An 18000-nucleotide genomic window follows, 5' to 3' on the forward strand; every position below is an offset into this window, starting at 1 on the left:
AGACTAAATGTTGCAGGGAAGTTACAAATCCATTGATAATGATCTTTTTAAAATCAAAAAATTTCTTAAGTAAATAATATGTTGGAAAACTAGAATCCATCCCCCACAGTTGTTTTTTTAAGGAAGAAAAAGGATCATTATGTTAACTAAAACTAGAGTAAACTAACTCTAGTCTAGCTTGAGAAGACTATGAAGTGATACAGTCAAGCTTTAAAATCTGTCAGTATTCTCTATACTTGAAGAAGAATGTCCCTGATTTGAGGTGAAAACTATATGTAGTTTTCTGATTTGACTGCAGAAGACTTGGTTGGACACACTGTCTTATTCTGCAGTGAAAAGAATCTGAGCTGTCTTCATAAATACGTTGGGACTTGCAATGATAATAAGGAGATGAGAAACTTAGTTATCTTGATCCTTTAAGTGGGTTTTATTTGGTACATTTTTGCTCTGTGATGTATAATAAAAGCATTATATTGGTGAAATGAGTATGAATGAAAGAAATTGAAGGTTTCTTAAATGCTGTCTCAAATGCATCAGTAACATTTTTCTAAGGAGTTTAATAATTAAATTGGAAGCTGCTCATAAGATTTATTCTTGGATATTAAAAATTAAAGCATGAATGCCACTATTTGGTTTAGTGGATATTAAGATTACACAAATCTGATTTATGAAAATTACAAAAGAAACTTGATTCCTGAACATGCTTAAGAAACTGCTTTTTGATTTGGCCAGAGAAATATTATAGTCAAAACTATTCAGTGAATTTTGTTTACAAATAGGTAAATTATACATCTGTATGTTTAAAGTGCCGTGATAAAATATCTTTAAAAGAGTTTGGTCCAGTTTTCACAGATTCATCTTGTCTTATATGAACTTCTTAAAGTAAAAGTTGTTCATGAATAGTACTTGATGAAAAGATTTTTGTTTCTTTGTTTTAATGGGTTAGAAAAATGTGTTTACAATCTTGATCTCATATGATCACCAATGAAATAGTAACTTTCAGGTTTACATCAATATGAGCTGACTTTAACTGAATTGTTTTGGGGTAGGGAAGAAACAGGTCCCACTAGAGTATATACTACTGCTTGCCAGCAAGATCAAAATAATTGTGTTCTATAAAAATATTATCTCCCTTAAGCAGTGTTAAGGTTTATTTTCAGTATACAAGTGGTACATTGAACTGGAAATTTTCTTGAAAGCTGCTTCATTTATTAGGAAGCAATTTTCAAATTGTAGCTAGTTAGAATACATTTATATTTTCCCCTCTTTTGAAGAAACTGAGTCATTATTATGCACTGATGTTTCTTAAAATAACTAAAATTCTGTTCATAATGTGAATTTTAAATGTTGATATTGTAGGTTCTTTTTTAATAGTAGTAAAGAATCTTCCAGAGGGAAAAGTTTGTGCTCCTAGGGACAATAATCTTCCTTGTGCCTCACTTTTATCCCTAAGTGGGTATGACTCTTGTTATTACAACATGCTTTGTTAGTGTATTACACAAATTTACTTTAAAAAATTATTTTAGATATTGCATAACATGTGCAATCCAGAATAATTTTATAATAGTCAGGTCATAAAAAACATAACTTTAGTAAGGATTCACAATGTTTGTTCTCCCAGTAATGAGGGAATGAATGAAACTTTTGGAGATATTGATATGAAGCAATTATTTTTTGCAATATTGAATGTGTTGTTTAGTTTAGTTTTTTTTTTTTTTTTAAATTAGGGCACTACCTGCTATCTCATCTTGTATTACTTTTTGATGTAAAGCAACTAGTATTTACACTATGCCATATTTTTTTTATTGTAGTTGTAAATTATGAAAGACCCTTGAATTTTCTACAGATCTGCAGCTACTAAAATAACTGACAAGGGCAATCTTGGTATTTAAATCTGAGCATGGCAGTTCTACCATAAAAAGTACTCTATTTTTCTAATTTCTAGGATTTTTAAAATAACATTTCTGTAAGTCTGGCACATTAATATTCCCTCAAGCTGTAGCATTTATTTTAGTTTGCATATATTTTATTGTTTTAATTTAATGTAATATATTGAGTCTAATAGACTGTTTTACAATAATTAGAATAAAAGATTTTCTTCTAATCAAAGATGAATAACAGCTGTTATCTAGGGGACCACTAAATGTGATTTCAAGATTTCGTTAACCATTACAAATATAATCCTTATATAGAAATTTTAATTTTGTAAAGTAGTGTATAATATTGTAACATTAAATTCTTGTTTTCAAATTCAAAAATGTATTGATCTTCAATGTGCTGTGTTAAATCTTGCTTCTCTGAAACGTTAGAGACAAGATGTCTTCCTTTTTACAGTTTGTAATTTTCACTGTTTTATTCCTGTAAAAAAAAAAGTCATTTGTAACCCATGCAAATAACCGTTTGAACTGTGCTAACTTATCAATTTGGCTATTCAATAAAGTTAATTGAAAGAGCTAACATACTGTGATTAGTTATTTAAATTGGTATGAATAACTTGACAGTCACTGAGTAGTGCTATGTTTTGCACCCAAATTAAGTAAATGGAAAACTATTGCTGAAGGTTCTTTAAACCTGAGTCAGTGTCTGGGAAGTCACAATCCAAATTCTGGATGCTCACTCTTCAAGAACAGCTAGGTTTAAAATATTAGATTGGGGGCTTCCCTGGTGGCACAGTGGTTGAGAGTCCGCCTGCCAATGCAGGGGACACGGGTTCGTGCCCCGGTCCGGGAAGATCCCACATGCCGTGGAGTGGCTGAGCCCGTGAGCCATGGCCGCTGAGCCTGCGCGTCCGGAGCCTGTGCTCCGCAACGGGAGAGGCCACAACAGTGAGAGGCCCACATACCGCAAAAAAAAAATAAATTAAAATAAAATTCTAGATTGAAAGCGTTTTCAATTTTTTAATTCTCAATATGTTTAAGATACTACTTCACTGTCTTGTGGACCCTTTTGTTACTGATAAGATGCCTACTGTAAGTCTAATTGTTTATTTGAAGATAATCTGTTAGCTTTTAAGATTTTTCTTTTATCCTTAATATTCTATAGTTTTAATACTCTGAGTTTACTGTTTACCCTGCTTGCTTTTCAGAGCATGCTTTAATCTGGAGATCCTTGTCTATCTTCAATTCTGGAGAATTCTCAGTTACGTTTAAAATTTTTATTTATTTTTAAAACTTAGGTATAATTGACATATGTTTTCTCTTAAAATATTTGCTTCTGTCATTCCCTCTATTCTTTTTTTACCTTCAGAATTCCTTTTTTAAAAAAATATATATTTATTTATTTTAAAATTTATTTTGGCTGCTCGGGTCTTAGTTGCGGCACACGGGCTCTTTGTTGCGGCATGCAGACTTCTTAGTTGTGGCATGCGTGAGGGATCTAGTTCCTTGACCAGGGATGGAACCCGGGCCCCGGGAGTGCATTGGGAGTGCAGAGTCTTACCCACTGGACCACCAGGGAAGTCTCCAGAATTCCTCTTGTGACTAATTCCTCTGTGACTACGTCCAGTTGGAGTTTAATCTCATCTATTGATTTTTATATTTGTATAACTAACCTTATTTTTGATTAATTTCTGCCTATTTTGTTCAATAATGTATTAAAATTGTTCTATAACATTCTTTCTGGAGTGAATTCCAATTTTTAATTTGGGTGGCAGAATTTAAATGTCGTATTTCTTCATGTTTGTTAGAATTTGGGTTTCTAGGCTTATTTGATTGGGAGGGTTATTTTTATTTTAGCACATCTCTCTCAGTCCAAGCTTTCCCCCTCCCTGTCTATGGGTTTTCTAGTTGCTTTTTCCCAAAACTAGGGCTCATGGAGGTATTTTAGGGCTCCTGCCGTGATTTGGGGATATCACCATTCCAGTCACAAACAGTGGGAAGTCTAGTTGTTGCCCTCTCTTCTGCCTCTCTGTTTATTAAGCTGAAGTCCAATAGCAAATGATATTTTGAATATTTTTCAGGGAGGGCAGACCTCAAGCAGTGAGTTTGTCCTGTTCATCCCTTTGTCTCACGTGGAGCACTTTCAGGTCCTCTTACACGCTACCATTGCCAGCTTCTGGATCTGCAGCCCAACAGGCACCTGACTTTAGCTCCACTGTGCTGTTTCTGATACTTTGATCTGCTGAGATGTTTCTCTTGTTTTTGAGGCCAGCTATCTTTTTTTTTTCCCTTTATGTTTTTTTAAAAAATATTTATTTATTTGGCTGCATCGGGTCTTAGTTGCAGGTGCACGGGATCTTCGTTGCAGTGTGTGGGCTCAGTTGTGGTGCGTGGGCTTAGTTGCTCTGTGGCATGTGGGATCCTATTTCCCTGACCAGGGATTGAACCTGCGTCCCCTGCATTGGAAGGCGGATTCTTAACCACTGGACCACCAGGGAAGTCCCTCTCTTTATGTTTTTAACTGTTACTGATTGCTATATGTAGTAGAGAGGTGTCCAAGCATGAACTTACTGTCTATATTTAACCCGAGAATTTGAATTCTACTTTTATTACTTATGACTCAATATGTTCATACATATTTGTCAGTTTGTAGCTACAATTTGTCAATAAAGTATTAATATTAGCCTACCTAAACAATGCTGGGATCAAATAAAAATTATACATAAAACTCATTGAAAATGCCAAGATTTGGCACAAAAGAAAAATTTCTGCAACTATTCAGGTAAATTTAATCTAGAGCTCTCAGTGCTAAGCATGGGGCAAAGGGGTCAATTTTTAAAAATGGAAAAAAAAATTTTTTTTAATTTAAAAATTTTTTAAAGGAATATAAAAACAAGACCAAAAAAATAACACACACACAAGAAAAAGAGATGGAGGTGGGCTTGCCCTTGTAAAGTCTATAGTGAGGGAGACAGAAATTAAGACAAGAATCATTAAGTATGCACATCATTTAGTAAGGAATCATATACCACTGAGAAGCACAAGGAAATTTAATAACTATGGAAACCCCATAGGGAAATGGTTTCCCAGAAATAAGTAAGCATGTAATATGAAATCTTGACACTTTAAATTCTTACCTGACTCCATCAGCCATCATACATCAACACATCTATCAAAATATCCATTTGGTTTCTATATGCTATCTCAAGTGAAAAAAATCTTTTGTCTACCATGGAACTGTATTTGGTCTTGACTCATCAGGATTTTACCTCATCAAGTTGTGCACACTTATTACTAGTACTTAATTATTTCAACTGTAGAAGTTTTTAAGGCACAGTCTGGGCCTCAGAGATGTAGATCTGTACAGATATGCAGGGAAACCTTTTCTAATGCTTTAAAATTACTAGCTAGGGCATGTCCCTGAGATTTAGCTATCATCCAATCAAAGGGGAATGTTCAATGTTTATACCTGAGTTCCTTACGTTGTTGAACCCAAAAGATAAGTTGCTGTTTGTTTTTACTTTTTTTCATAATCCTTTTCTGTCTGAGACAGGGTCAGATGACTAACAGTTAAAAACAGTATTTTATTACCTTCTATCTAAGCAGGGTTTTTCACCCACTTGCTGACTTTGAGCAGGCTTCATTGCAGGGGACACACTAGGCTGCCTCACCCCCTGCAGCCTCAGGTACGAACTGGCCATGGCGTCCTCTCAGCAAGGGTTGACAAGGGATTTAATTCCTTCATTCATTTACTCATTCACTTAGTCATTACTGTGCACCAGGGCTGCATTATGACTTTTGTGGGCTGTGGATATTTTGCTTTTGTGGGCTCCTTCCTCTATAAAAGCATATTTAAAATTATATTTTATGACTGTGTTAGTATGAGAATGACTACAATCCAGGCTTGATTCATCATTATACAAAAATTATTACTACACTTTTCTTCTGATTTTAAAAAAATATTCAAATAAATGAACTTATTTAGAAAACAGACTCACAAAGAAAACAAACTCATGGTTACCAAAGGGCAAGGGAGGGATAAATTGGGAGTATGGGGTTAACAGATGCAGACTTCCATATATAAAATAGATAAACAGCAAGGGTTTACTGTATAGCACAGGGAACTATATTCAATATCTTGTAACAAACTATAATGGAAAAGAATAATGTAAAAAAGAACATAGACATGTACATATATATATGTCAATATGTATAACCAGATCACTTTGCTGTACACCTGAAACTAATACAATATTGTAAATCAACTATACTTCCATTAAAAAAATTCAAAACAAAACATTTTCTTGGGCCCCTATTGTGGGCCCTCACCATGGCCTAATGGATAAGGCAACCCTGTTAAGCGCTCACACTGTTCTAGGAGTTGCAGCCGTGAACAAAACACATTACTTGTCTTCATGGAGCTTACATTTTAGTAAGAAGCAGATAATAAACACAAGTACATTCAGCTTTCGAGTCGGTTGTAACTGTTGAGAAAAGGCACATAAGGAGAATAAGGAGTGTTGAGAAGAGGTGGAAATTTAAATAGAACGGAAAGGGAAGGCTTCACTGGGAAAGTCTTGAACAAAGACACGAGGAAAGCCTGGAACGAACCAGGTGTGTATTTGGTAGTAGCACTACTGAAGATGAGGAATCAGCACCAATAACAAATCCCAACCGCAAGGGTCCCTAAAGCGTCGCTCTCGGAGTTACGCATTCCCGAAGCCTATAAGCGAGGCCGAAGAAAATCACTGGAAACCAGTGCCTGCCGCTGCAATCTCCATTTTACTTCCTGGCACCAGGTAGGAAGAGCTTATTCCTCGCTCCCATACGTTTTCCGTGCGTCAGGCTAGGTGCCGGTTTTCTTCACTTCCGAGGGAACGCCACAGGGGACCGCTGGTAGGGGGAGAGGAGCAACGAGGGCCAGCCCAGGCGGGAGGAACTGAAGCTTCCAGCGATGCCCTCACTCAAGATGGCGGCGCAAGGCTCGCGCTTGGTCCCGTCAGGCGGCGCGCGTGCTTAGGCTGCATATGCGGCCAAGCGCTAGGGCAGGGGGCGGGTCTACAGAGGTAGAGGGACGCTTGCTCTGCGGCCGGGCCAGGAGTCTTCGTCGCCGCGGCTCCCGCTGCTGTCACCGTCACCACTCCCGGATTGTGGAGGGGAAGATGGAGCCGGTCACCATCGCTACCGACAGCGGGGACCGGCCGGGGGCCCCGGCGGGCTCAGGCCTGTCGGCTTCCCAGCGTCGGGCCGAGCTGCGGCGGAGAAAGCTGCTCATGAACTCGGAACAGCGCATCAACCGAATCATGGGCTTTCACAGGCCGGGGAGCGGCGCCGGTGAGAACCTCCGTTTCCCCACAGTCTCCTGCCCATCCCTTTTGAGTCTTCGGGATCATTCTTCCTTTCCCTTCTCCACCCTGCTGACCTTTTTGACCAAACCCTGCTTTCTGATCTCCCCCTCTGGCCCCGTCCCTTTGATGATATCCCCAGTTCGCACTTCGTAACCCCACGACGTTTCTAGTCTCTTCCCTCAGTTTTCCGGGGGCTCCGCCCTTAGGTTGCCTCCACCTCCGCCGCGGGCTGCGAAACTCTCGCTCCTGAGACCCTCTGCCCTGGTGCCCTTTGCCCAGTTACCCTGAGACGGCCCCCTTCCTCCTTCCCCACTCCCTCGCCTCTCTTGAAGTGCACACATTTTATCCCTAGACTGCTCTGTCTATTGTGCCCGTCGGGAAGATTGCCTGCCTTTATTTCCTTTCCAAATGCTTTCCCTTCCAGTGCATTCCCTGGCTTGTACCTTCGTTTGCCTTTTGCTGTAACTCTGTCGGCCTGCATGAGCTTGTCTTTACTGAACTGCCGCCTGGTTCTTCCTTGGATCAGAGATTCTTACGGTTAAATCCTAGTGTCTGTGTTCGGTGCTCTCCACACTGTCATCTACAGGTCTTCTTAAACAGGTGAAAAAAATTGGAGGGACCGTTCTTTAGAAACCCAACAAGTGGGACGTGCCCATCTGAGGCCTTATCTCCTAGTGTGCTGAGATTGATGTGAGTGATGTCAGGAACTGCATTTAACACTGAAAAGAGCTCCTCATTTCTCCCCCAATGACATGTACAATGAGTTTCTTAAAATTTTTTTTCATGTGAATATTTACTGAACACTCAGTATGAGCTAGTGTTCTCTAAATTTCCATTGAGCGTTGCCTTTAATATTTGGCCTTTAGTCACTGATTGCATGTTCCTTAGATCCTTGTGACTTCTGCTCTGTGGGGCTTTAGATATATAGCTCTGAACTTTTAGACAGTTTACAGGTTTGCGATTGAAAACTGCCAAGAGAGGTAAGAGCCCTATTTCAAATTCTAGAACAATCGTTAGAAGACGCATTTTCCCCTTTAATGATTAATAGTAGAATATTTATTCTTTCCTAAAGCTTCTACTTTGTTATTTTGCTTTGAAATTTTTATTTTATCTGTCATTAAAGGTTTTTTTCCCCTTTGTTTTGTTTTAAACCGGAACAGCATCTTAAAACTGCTTAAATACCTGCTAATGGCTGCCAGATTACAGTAGAAGGATTACGTAAACTGTAGCTGTAGTATATGCCACACCCTGTGCTGACAGGACTCTGGATTCAGAAATGTAATATTAAAAATACAGATTTAAAAAAATCTCCATCCCTGTCTTTCCCAATTTGTATAATAGCGTTATCTTCTACCTCCAAAGTTTGGGGTATTTTGACATTTTGAGTGTGTAGAGGAAGGAACTAGTTTGTCTTATGAAGAATCAGTATTAAATTCAGAGGCTGTGAAGTTCTAGCTCTAGTGGCATATTTTTAAATAGTAATAAGAAAGATGTTTGCCAGTATGTAATACTTAAGTCTTCTAAATTTCTTTTCTCAGAAGAAGAAAGTCAAACAAAATCAAAGCAGCAGGACAGTGATAAACTGAACTCCCTCACCATTCCTTCAGTTTCAAAGCGAGTAGTGCTGGGTGATTCGGTCAGTACAGGAACAACTGACCAGCAGAGTGGTGTGGCCGAGGTAAAGGGGACTCAGCTGGGAGACAAATTGGACTCTTTCATTAAACCTCCTGAGTGCAGTATGGATGTAAGCCTTGAGCTCCGGCAGCGCAACAGAGGAGACCTGACAGCAGACACTGTCCAGAGGGGTTCTCGCCATGGCCTAGAACAGTACCTCTCCAGATTTGAAGAAGCAATGAAGCTAAGGAAACAGTTGATTAGTGAAAAACCCAACCAAGAGGATGGAAATACAACTGAAGAATTTGACTCTTTTCGAATATTTAGATTGGTGGGATGTGCTCTTCTTGCCTTTGGAGTCAGAGCTTTTGTTTGCAAATATTTGGTAAGAAACAGTGGAAAATGCAAATTGATTATAATAATGAGTGCTTTTGTAAGATTCATTGCCAACAGTAACTTAATATTTACTAGATTCATGTGGATGTTTGGAGATGTGTTATAAACTGCTATTCGCCTTAGGTATAGAATGAGGTGTTCTGGTTAAATACAGAGCCTGATAATAATTGCTAAAATCTTTCTACATGCTAAGTAACATTCTAAGTGCTTTACATATATTAATTCATTTAACCTCATCCTTGAACCAGGTATCATTTTTTTTAAACATCTTTATTGGAATATAATTGCTTTATAATGGTGTGTTAGTTTCTGCTTTATAACAAAGTGAATCAGCTATACATATACATATATCCCCATATCCCCCCCTCTTGCATCTCCCTCCCGCCCTCCCTATCCCACCCCTCTAGGTGGTCACAAAGCACTGAGCTGATCTCCCTGTGCTATGCGGCTGCTTCCCATTAGCTATCTGTTTTACATTTGGTAGTGTATATATGTCCATGCCACTCTCTCACTTCGTCCCAGCTTACCCTTCCCCCTCCCCATGTCCTCAAGTCCATTCTCTATGTCTGCATCTTTATTCCTGTACTGCCCCTAGTGAACCAGGTATCATTTGAATCTGTTTTATAGATGAAGGAATGAAGACTCAGAGAGGTGAAATCATTTGTCCAGGGTCACACTACTAAGTGACAGCAGGGATTAAACCCAAGCACTTTGATTCCAAAACCAAAGGGTAAATTACCTACATATATAGAGATATTAATTACCACTTTTCAAATTTGAAATATTAAAATGCAGTTCCTATGGTCCTGGATGTGATGTAATTTTTTTATGGTTCAGAAGGCATTCTGCATTTTATAGTGTAGTATTATCATAGGAGCAGTCCATTTTTGTTGTACCTTCATATGCCATGGCTGTTCAGTGAAAGTTGGGATTTATTGGTCCTTTTGTTTCATAGTATGTGGAGGAAAGAAGAAAAGCATAACAGTGTCTTGCTCTTTGAGGTGTTTCCATTCAGTAGACATTTTAAGAATACCTACCAAGTACCAGCCACATAAGTAAATTTTCAGATAATTAAGGTTTATGTTATTAAGAAAAAAAGTTTTTATTATTATTATTTTTAAAATTTATTTTATTTATTTATTTTTGGCTGCGTTGGGTCTTCGTTGCTGCACGCGGGCTTTCTCTAGTTAGGGCGATCAGGGGCTACTCTTTGTTGCGGTGCACGGGCTTCTTATTGTGGTGGCTTCTCTTGCTGCGGAACACAGGCTCCAGGCACGTGGACTTCACTAGTTGTGGCTCGCGGGCTCTAGAGTGCAGGCTCAGTAGTTGTGGCTCATAGGCTTAGTTGCTCTGCGGCATGTGGGATCTTCCTGGACCAGGGCTCGAACCCGTGTCCCCTGCATTGGCAGGTGGATTCTTAACCACTGTGCCACCAGGGAAGCCCAGAAAAAAAGTTTTTAAAAGTCTGTTTTTTTAATGGAAATTCCCATCTTTTAAAAAAAAAATTTTATTTATTTATTTTTGCCTGCATTGGGTCTTTGTTGCTGCACGTAGCCTTTCTCTAGTTGCAGCAAGTGGGGGCTATTATTTTTTGTGGTGTGCATGCTTCTCGTTGCGGTGGCTTCTCTTGTTACGGAACATGGGCTCTAGGCACATGGGCTTCAATAGTTGTGGCACATGGGCTCAGTACTTGTGGCTTGCAGGCTCAGTAGTTGTGGCACACAGGCTTAGTTGCTCCACGGCATGTGGGATCTTCCCGGACCGAGGCTCGAACCTGTGTCCCCTGCGTTGGCAGGCGGATTCTTAACCACTGTGCCACCAAGGAAGTCCCTGAAAGTCTATTTTTATGCCAGTTTTTTCTTAAAGAGAATCTGTTGAACAGATTCGATTTTTTTTTTCCTTATGATAAATTGGCATCATAGCTTTCAGCGTTTAGTGAGATGTATAGCTACTTTTTTTGTATTATCTAAAGGGCTCTGTACTTCCATGCTTTTAAAATTATGTCCTATTTTTGTACCTCATTTCGTGTGAGGTTTTTTGGCTTTCTGGGTGTTTTTTTTGCTGTCAGATTTTCAGCTATTAATCACTGCTCTCACTATTCTTCCATCTAGTAATATTTGCTCCTTCACTCCCTATTCTAACTTTAGAAATAAATGTAAATTAGGTATTATTTTGATCTTTTCTGTTTTATTGTGTGAGAAGTGAGATAACCAAGCCATTTTATCTATAATAAAAACACCTCGTCATTTGAGGGCCAGAGATGAATTCATTCCTTGCCCTGAAGTGTGAGTGAGGTATGTATGGTATCTCTTTTGAGTATTGAGCCTTTTAGGTATGCTTTCAAACTGTCAGTTAATTACCTCTAGATGAGAGAGATGTTACTGCATGATGATTATACATCAATCACCGCTAAGAAGTTACCTTTTAAATTATTTAAAAGATAACTTTTTAAGAGAGAGGGAATTTTGGAGGATGTTGATAGAATGTGACTTGAGAAACATGTTTTATGTTAAGGAAATCAAATCTCTTTATTTTTGTCACTCTTTTGCAGAAACAAGAATCCTTTCAGCCACTAAAATTAAATATTTTATTACAGTTTTTTTGCTTGGAACTTTATAACTGCTGTTAGTTTGATTTATTGTGATTTGAATGATTATGTTGGAAATATGTAACTTTATCTTCTGTCTTCACAGTCCATATTTGCTCCATTTCTTACTTTACAACTTGCATACATGGGACTATACAAATATTTTCCTAAGGTAAATTAAATTTTTTTCTGAATTATGGTGATATATTTAGATTGATTAACAACTAGATGATTTTAAGAACTTAAAATTATTTATACTTATGGTCTGAATCAGTGCTATTCAAAGAGTGGCTCACAAGTGCAGATCTTCAAACTATTTGTTTCTGTTTGTAATAAGTTCAGTTCAGAAAGTGAGTAATTAGAAACTTGTATAGCAATATGACATTGCCATAACATTTTTATCATATTTTACAAAAATGTTGGTCCACCATGGAATAGGGGAAAACCCTCATGACAGAGTTTGAATAGTACTTGTCTAAGAAAGTGTTCAACTTAGTTACTTAGTAAGTTTAGTAACACATTTTGTTTTTAACAAAGGAAGTTATTTTTAAAATGGGTTCAGTTATCTTACTGTGCTCCTTACTGAACACTTAATGACAGTGCGCTTTATCTTTAATGCCAAGGGTCTGATATTTGTAAGAAATATTTGGCCATACTTACAGAGCAGAATCATGGGGAGTATCAGTGTTTATCTGGTCAGCTTGACTCCAATTATGCTATACAGTTTTAAGGAACTTGCCTTGCCATTAGAGAAGATAACCTTACTTGTGTAACTGAGTTTTTGTGTGAGATTTTTGCTTAAAAATGGCTACTTTACTGTTTGCTTAGTCATTTGTAATGCACTGATAGACCTCATGTGTGTGTTTAATGGGTTTGAAACATATTTTTGAGGGGTCAAATAGTCAAATCCACAAAGTAAAAGAGTAAAGAAAGGTATGTAATTTTATTTATTTATTATTTTATTTTTAAAATAAATTTATCTATTTATTTATTTTAGTTCTGGCTGCTTTGGGTCTTTACTGTGTGCGGGCTTTCTTTAGTTGTGGCGGGTGGGGGCTACTCTTCGTTGCAGTTCGCGGGCCTCTCACTGCGATGGCTTCTCTTGTTGCGGAGCACCAGCTCTAGGTGCGCAGGCTTCAGTAGTTGTGGCATGCAGGCTCAGTAACTGTGGCTCGTGGGCTCTAGAGCGCAGGCTCAGTAGTTGTGGCGCACGGGCTTAGTTGCCCCGTGGCATGTGGGATCTTCCTGGACCAGGGCTCTAACCTGTGTCCCCTGCACTGGCAGGCGGATTCTTAACCACTGTGCCACCAGGGAAGCCCTGTAATTTTATTTTTTAATTAAAACTTTTTTTATGATATAGATGTATATTCATTGATCCCCTCCAAAAATGTAATTTTAATTAAAGCATTTGTTTAGAAATTTACCCTTGAAACACTGATTTTAGTTTTGCAATAGCAAAAGTTTGGAAACAACCTAAATGTCTACTGATAAGTGACTAGTTAAAAAAAATTATGGCCTATCCATTCAGAATGATAAAGGTCTCCATGTACTGATAATGTTAAGCTCGCCAAGAAATATTAAGATATAAAAATACAGAATAACATCTATAGTATACTCCTTTTTCTTGTAAAAAGGAGGAAAATCCTATGTATTTCATTTTGCTTGTATATGTGTAAAGAAACTCTGGAAGAATATTACATGAAATTTTTAACGGTCGTTATTTGTGATAGAGTGTGTGTCGGTTACTAGGTAAATGGGGAGAGAAAAGGAAGGGAGATTACTGTATAATTTTCCTTCAACAAAATATTTTGTTGTTAACAGGTTTCAACAGAAAAGTTGAAAGAATTGTGCAGTGAACACCCGTTTATGCTTACCACCTAGATTCTGTAGTGAACATTTCATTATATTTATCATATATTCACCCAATTTTCTATCCATTTTCAATACATCTTTTTTTAATACATCTTTTTTCTTGATGCATTTCAAAGTATGTTGTAGATGAAGACATCAGTATATTTTACCCCAACACATTTCAGTTTATATATATATATATACACACACACACAATTCAGTGTTTCTTTATGGTTATTTTTCGTTATTTTGAGGTAAAATTTTCATACGGTGAAATGCTCAAGTCTTTATTATACCATTTAATGAGTTTTGACAACCCGTGAAACCCAAATCCTTTAAGATTTAGAACATTACTGTCAGGAAGTTCCATCATGTCCTTTTCCAGGCAGTCCCAACCCCTGCACCATGAAGGTCTGATTTTCTTTTTCCCACTGTAGATTAGTTTTGGTTGTTTTAGTACTTATTTTAAATGGGATCATTCCTGTTTGTACTTCTTTGTGCAAGGCTTCTTTCATTCAGCATCATATTTTTGATATTCATCCATATTGTTGAGTGCATAAGTAGTTCATTCTCTTTCTCTCTCTCTTTTTTTTTTTTTTTTCCTGAGTAATGCTCCAGTTGAGTGAGTGTATCCATTAATTTGTCTAATTACCTATTGCTGGACGTCTTGGTTGTTTCCAATTTTTGGTTAATATGTCTAAAGCAACAAAGAACTTTCCTGAGTGGGTTTTTTTGTGGACATAGGCTTTGATTTCTCTTGGGTAACTATAGCTTTTTATATTTAAAATGTTTTGAACCATGTGATTGGATTTGGTGATACCAAATCAATAAATTAAATGAAAATTCAGCCTTGAATCTCTTAAAGAATGAGACTAGAAAATTATATTAGGAAATAAATGTTCAGTGATATTCTGCTGCATATGTAAACAAATGTGAATTCGTTTAGATGGCAATTAGGGCTGACTCTACAGAATGTTCCTTTGATTCTGTTACAAATTATTCACTGTCCTCCAGTACACCTATTACTCTTCTGACTTTTGTTGTCATGAGACTTAACCTTATAATAAGATTTATCTTCTCACTTTTGCTCATCTTAATCTTGCTCATTCTTAAAGGCCTGTTTTTAATTCCACTTCCTTCTGAAATCCTTCCCTGTGCTTTACTTATACGTAAAAACCCTGGAGTAATTTCTGTCTCCTTTGAGCCACTATAGCACACGTCATCCATGTCATTCATTTAGCAATTATTTATGTCCTGTCTGGTAATGCTTTTCCTGTTTTTGTCTTGAGCTTTTGTATGTATCTTAAATTATTATTTATATCTTGCCTCCAAGATAAGACTTTTTTTAAAAACTTTTGATAGCAAGAATGGTGTCTTTTCCCTATTGCCTAGCAGTTTGCTGCTTTACATATTATATGCTCAGTAAATGTTTCTTCATATATTATTGACTGATATTTTGAAACTTCATTAACAGTTTTGAAATCAGTTAGGCAAAAATAGCAGCACTGATGTTTTTATAGAGCTTAAGTAGTCTTCTGAAAGCTGTAAGATTTATTGAAGTCTTTCTCTATGCAGGGTGAAAAGAAGATAAAGACAACAGTGCTAACAGCTGCGCTTCTGTTATCCGGAATTCCTGCTGAAGTGATAAATCGATCAATGGATACTTATAGCAAAATGGGCGAAGTTTTCACAGATCTCTGTGTCTACTTTTTCACTTTTATCTTTTGTCATGAACTGCTTGATTATTTGGGCTCTGAAGTACCATGAAGCCTGCAGAACTCAGAAAGAGAAGCTTACAAAAAAAATTTCTTTTCTATATTGCAGTGACTCTAAAGGAAACATATTGGTTTACACCTTTATGAAATTCTTTTACTTTTTGAGGTTTTAAAACCACTTGATTAGGAATGGAATGGCAGGTTCCCTGACTGGAAAGGGTTGAGTTTGTATTAATACTGATGTGAAGATTAGAGTACCAATGTCAGTAATCGATTTTTCTTGTTTAATTAGAATTCCTAGTCTACACCTTTCCCTAACTTCTCAGATTTGTAATTCCTCTTTGAGAGCTGAGCTAGTGCTTTAAGGAGAGCAGATGAATGTCGTCTCAACCAGTCCCAAGGACTGAATCTTGTATTTGTATTGTTCTGTCCTGAGAAATGGAGCCATCTTAAAAATAAAATGAAAGAAATTGAATTGTCTAGTGTTAAGTTTGCACATTTTAATTTATAATGGCTGAATAAGGTAGCCAATTTTATCTTTTCTCGTTGAGTCAGTATCTTAATTTTTTTTTTTTTGCGGTATGCAGGCCTCTCACCCCGTGGCCTCTCCCGTCACGGAGCACAGGCTCCAGACGTGCAGGTCCAGAGGCCATGGCTCACGGGCCCAGCCACTCCGCGGCATGTGGGATCCTTCCGGACCAGGGCACGAACCCGTGTCCCCTGCATCGGCAGGTGGACTCTCAACCACTGCGCCACCAGGGAAGCCCCAGTATCTTAATTTTTATTCCAGCATAAATATTTAATGGAGGAAATGATTAAGATTCATACATGTGAAATTAAAAGGTATTTATGAAATCTTTATTAATTTTAATTTATGAAAAATTTTATTACCAAACTCAGAATTGGAAATTTTTACTTTTGAGTTTTAGATTTTCAGAAGTATGTTTTTTAAGCAATAGGCATAGAATGATTAGATATAAAAATCGAATTTGAAGAATTGACTGAAGTATTCAACCCAATAGCATAAATACTCTTTTAACTAATGTAGTAACACTGTCATATTTGGAAGGTTTGACTTAAAAGAGTATAAAGCATAAGTTTTTTATCACTTGGTATTATATTTCACTAGTTTTTTTGTATCGTCTGTTTGATTAATTCTTGTGATATAGACTTTTTTTTTATTACTCACAAAGTTTTTTTATTTTGAACCACAGTGATGGAGAGTAAGTATAACAATTTGTCTATTCGTTTGACTTAGGGTAAGATTACAAGCACACATTTTTCCTAATTCCATACAAATCTAATATGCAGAGGATTGGATAGTATTCTTGAATTTGTCACACTCTCCCCAATCCCTGGGAAGACACTAGGGGTTTTCAATTGCACATTTTATTTCTTCCATTTTGTCACTTTACACATGCAAGTTTTAGTAATTGTAGGTCATTATCAAATTTATTTCAAAGAGAAGACATGAGTATTTGCTTAAGCATGTTGAATAATGTCAAATGGAAATGCAGGTTTATTAGTGTTTGGAATAATTAAGAGGAATTTTTTTTACTTAGAAATTTCAGGGATTTGAAATGTTTATGAGTTAAAACTAGATTGACAGGGCTTCCCTGGTGGCGCAGTGGTTGAGAGTCCGCCTGCCGATGCAGGGGACATGGGTTTGTGCCCCGGTCCGGGAAGATCCCACATGCCGCAGAGCGGCTGGGCCCGTGAGCTATGGCCGCTGAGCCTGCGCGTCCGGAGCCTGTGCTCCGCAAAGGGAGAGGCCACAACAGTGAGAGGCCCGCGTACCGCTAAAAAATAAAAAAAAAAACAAACTAGATTGACAAGGATGGTTGTTGAGGATCTCCCTGGTGGTCCAGTGGTTAAGACTCTGTGCTTCCACTGCAGGGGGCGTGGGTTCCGTCCCTGGTCTGGGAGGTTCCTCATGTTGTGAGGTGCAGCCAAAAAAGAAAACAACAACAAAGGATGGTCGTTGAGAGGTGACATCTTTGGCTATAGATTTTTAGTCTTTTTAGCTGTATAAACGGATGTGTGTACACACAGTTGGTGTAAAAACAGCAAGAGGGTTATGAGATTCAGAAGTAGGTTAGTTAGAATCAAAATCTGCTTTGGAAGCCAGGGCTGTTTGCTAAATAAGTGATGTATTGGAGACATAGTAGACTATAATTACTTCTTTCACCTCTGCTAATAGATAAAAGTAGTTTCTTCAAGGACATAGAAATGCTGTGAACTTACTGTAAATATGCTGTGGGCACAAAAAGCCAGTTAGAATTGTCACGTGAATATGTTCTCTTAAAAGGGAGTTAGAGGTACTTCCCTGGTGGTCCAGTGTTTAAGATTCTGCACTCTCAGTGTGGGGGGCTGGGGTTCGATCCCTGGTCAGGGAACTAGATCCTGCATGCATGCTGCAACTGAAGATCCTGCATGCTGCAACTAAAGACCTGGGGCAGCCACTAAATAAATGAATATTAAAAAAGAAAATAAAACTTTTTTAAAAAAAGGGAGTTAGAAATGAAGTATCTTGGAAAGAGCTCTGGCCTGGGTATCAGATGCCTGGGTTCTGGTTCCAGTTTAGATTCCAAGAAGATTAGTGATCTGGGATT

The 18000-nt window shown here is 37.7% G+C and overlaps 1 protein-coding gene across 1 annotated transcript; it reads left to right on the forward strand.

Annotated features, from left to right (window-relative positions):
- The first annotated feature begins 6720 nt into the window (after positions 1-6720).
- CAMLG (calcium modulating ligand) lies at positions 6721-15863 on the forward strand. Its single transcript, XM_060146249.1, has 4 exons — positions 6721-7211; positions 8764-9224; positions 11929-11994; positions 15249-15863. Exons 1-4 carry the CDS (start codon positions 6905-6907, stop codon positions 15438-15440), a joined length of 1026 nt encoding a protein of 341 aa, XP_060002232.1. The 5' UTR covers positions 6721-6904; the 3' UTR covers positions 15441-15863.
- Positions 15864-18000: the final 2137 nt, after the last annotated feature.

The sequence above is a fragment of the Lagenorhynchus albirostris genome, chromosome 3 (assembly GCF_949774975.1).
Source record: "Lagenorhynchus albirostris chromosome 3, mLagAlb1.1, whole genome shotgun sequence".
NCBI lineage: Eukaryota > Metazoa > Chordata > Mammalia > Artiodactyla > Delphinidae > Lagenorhynchus > Lagenorhynchus albirostris.